The 2,375-nt window shown below is 46.9% G+C and overlaps 1 protein-coding gene across 1 annotated transcript; it reads right to left on the bottom strand.

The window, feature by feature from the left end:
• Positions 1–1,194: 1,194 nt before the first annotated feature.
• LOC139640250 (microfibrillar-associated protein 3-like) lies at positions 1,195–1,979 on the bottom strand (the record flags this gene model as incomplete). The annotated part of the gene is made up of 1 exon (XM_071514434.1): positions 1,195–1,979. A coding segment is annotated over one exon (785 nt), but the record flags the coding sequence as incomplete, so codon positions are not given.
• Between the last annotated feature and the right edge of the window lie 396 nt (positions 1,980–2,375).

The following is a 2,375-nucleotide window of genomic DNA, read 5'->3' on the forward strand; positions in this document are numbered from 1 at the left end:
TAATCAGTAATTATAACCAACTGAAATACTCCAATTCAGTGTAACTGGGGATACCTTTCCTCAAAAATCCACTAATTGAGCCAAGACTGATGTGGCAACACCAAGCTGACACGTCGGCTCTCTGAGTCTCATGCAGTAAACCTCTCGTTTATTTCTGTTTATTATCAAGCATAAGGCATCAAAGTGTATGGGCAAATTGACCTGAAAACAATGTTGCTAGAGAGTGAATGCCCAAATGGCTGATATTTAACCCAACAGCGCCACCCAGTGGAATATTACCAGTGTTACCGGGGTGGGAAATGACCACCTGCCACCTGCTAGGAGCTGGCAGATTTTTCTTTTTCTGCTGCAGCAAAAATTACAGTTTCAGCTTCACCATGAACTGTAAAACAACTTTCTAGAATCGCATGCAGCAAGATCCAGAGTTATTACAAAATAGTACAACATGCTCTTCAGCATTACAGCAATCACTCAAACTACAGTACAATTACTGTATACTCTGTGGTAAACCAAAGAGGTCCGATTCCACAACTGAGTGGTCCAGTGGGTGCTCTCTCTATTTATGTGTCTGTAAACCTTTTGCACAAAACAATAAATTACGAACTTGCTCTAAACGAGTCCCTGTTATCCTTCAAAACCTTATTACTCAAACTAGTGAGCATACCTTCACCAGCCACAGGAGAGAATGTAAACTAAAAAAAAAACAGTATGACTGTAATTATTTCTGCAGTCAACGCTACATCTGAGGAGATAACAAAGAACAAAGGAAGCAGTAATGAGAAATATGAATGAATAAAAAGATAAAATACAGATTTTATCACTGTGCCATTGTTGCAACTGACTGGGCTCATTAACCTTTTTTTGGGAAAGACAAACTGACTCGCATTAGCTGGGTTTTCCCCAGTGCAGCACCATGGGTTCGCTAGGAGACGTCAATCAAAACGTCCCGCCCCTGAGTGCTGGTTCAATAAACGAGCCTTTATTCAGCATTTAAAGAATGAAGGAAGAATGGAGAAAATGATTTTTTGGCTGTGTTGAGTACAAAAATTATACAGAAATGTGTACTTTTCTGATTTTATTTTGGGCTGTATCACCTCCTTGGAGCACCTTGTGGTTAGACACTTTACATAATTCAGAAGATTCATTTTTCTCTTCATGGGACTTTGAACCTTAGAAACTGCCTACATCCAACTCTCATGAGCCTGGTTCGAGTGCGGGGCCACACCCCTCCACCTCCTCCTCCTCCTCCTCCTCCTCCTTCTCCTCCTCCTCCTTCTCCTCCTCCTCCTCACCTACAGATTCAGAAAGCGGGTGGACTGACACCTTGATATCAAGACTGCCTCCTCCTCCTCCTCCTCCTCCACCACCTCGATCTGCCAGCAGCGCCTCCCCCGCCTCCCCTCCTCCCTCCCCCTCTCCGTCAGAAGGGGGCGGAGCTATCGCCTGCCACTGCCCGATCGCCTCCGCCACGTCGGGAGCCGGGCGCCCCCACCCCCCCCCTCCCGCCGTCTCCGCGGCCTCCTCCCCGGCGGCGCGGCAGTTGAGGATGAGCGGGGGCAGCGGGACGCTCCTCGCCAGCTCCTCCATGTGACGGGCGAACTCCATGGTCTTGAACTGCGTGACCTTGGCCAGCTCCAGCGTCTTGGCCGAAGTGACGATGGGGATCCGCTTGGCGACCTCGAACGCCTTCTGCAGCTTCTCGGCGCCCTCGGTGCGGAAGAACTCGTTGATGGCCCTCTCCGTCTCCTTCAGGTGGCTGCTGACCATGCAGAGGCGCGCCACGTTGAGGACCATGGTGACGGCGAAGGCCACCAGGCAGACGATGACGTAGTACAGGCCCAGGCCGCTGTCGGTGTGGGCGACCCGCAGGGTGACGGTGTAGTTGGCGGTGGAGGAGACGCAGGTGTAGCGGCCGCGGTCCTCGAAGGAAACCACAGTGATGTTCAGCGCTCCCTGATCCTCAATCTGCCACTTCTCACCTTGGTTAAAGAGACAGGTAGTGAAAGGTGTGGTCTAGTTTAGGGCTGAACGATTTTGAAAAAAATATCTAATTGCAATTATTTTGACTGATATTGCATAGACTGAATGATTAAAGACCCCATGAAATGCCATCTTTACTTCCTTGATTTGATGCATTTCCTTATTGTAACTTTTAACTTTATTTTTTATTATTATTATTTTTATTCAGTGGGTTTTATTTTCCATCTTATCTCATTCTATGTCTATTTTCATGTGAAGATGCATTCTATGTATTCTTTTCTCCTCTTTATCTTATTTTCACTATCATTATCAAGTTTTATGTGAAGCACTTGGTGCATGTAATTTCTTTGTTGTAAAGCACTATGAGCTGCATTTCTTGTATGAAAGGTGCTATA

Source organism: Centroberyx affinis, unplaced genomic scaffold, assembly GCF_046629955.1.
Source record: "Centroberyx affinis isolate AG114_WGS23_722 - 3 ecotype Tasmania unplaced genomic scaffold, CSIRO-AGI_Caff_v1 ptg008782l_1, whole genome shotgun sequence".
Taxonomy (NCBI): domain Eukaryota; kingdom Metazoa; phylum Chordata; class Actinopteri; order Beryciformes; family Berycidae; genus Centroberyx; species Centroberyx affinis.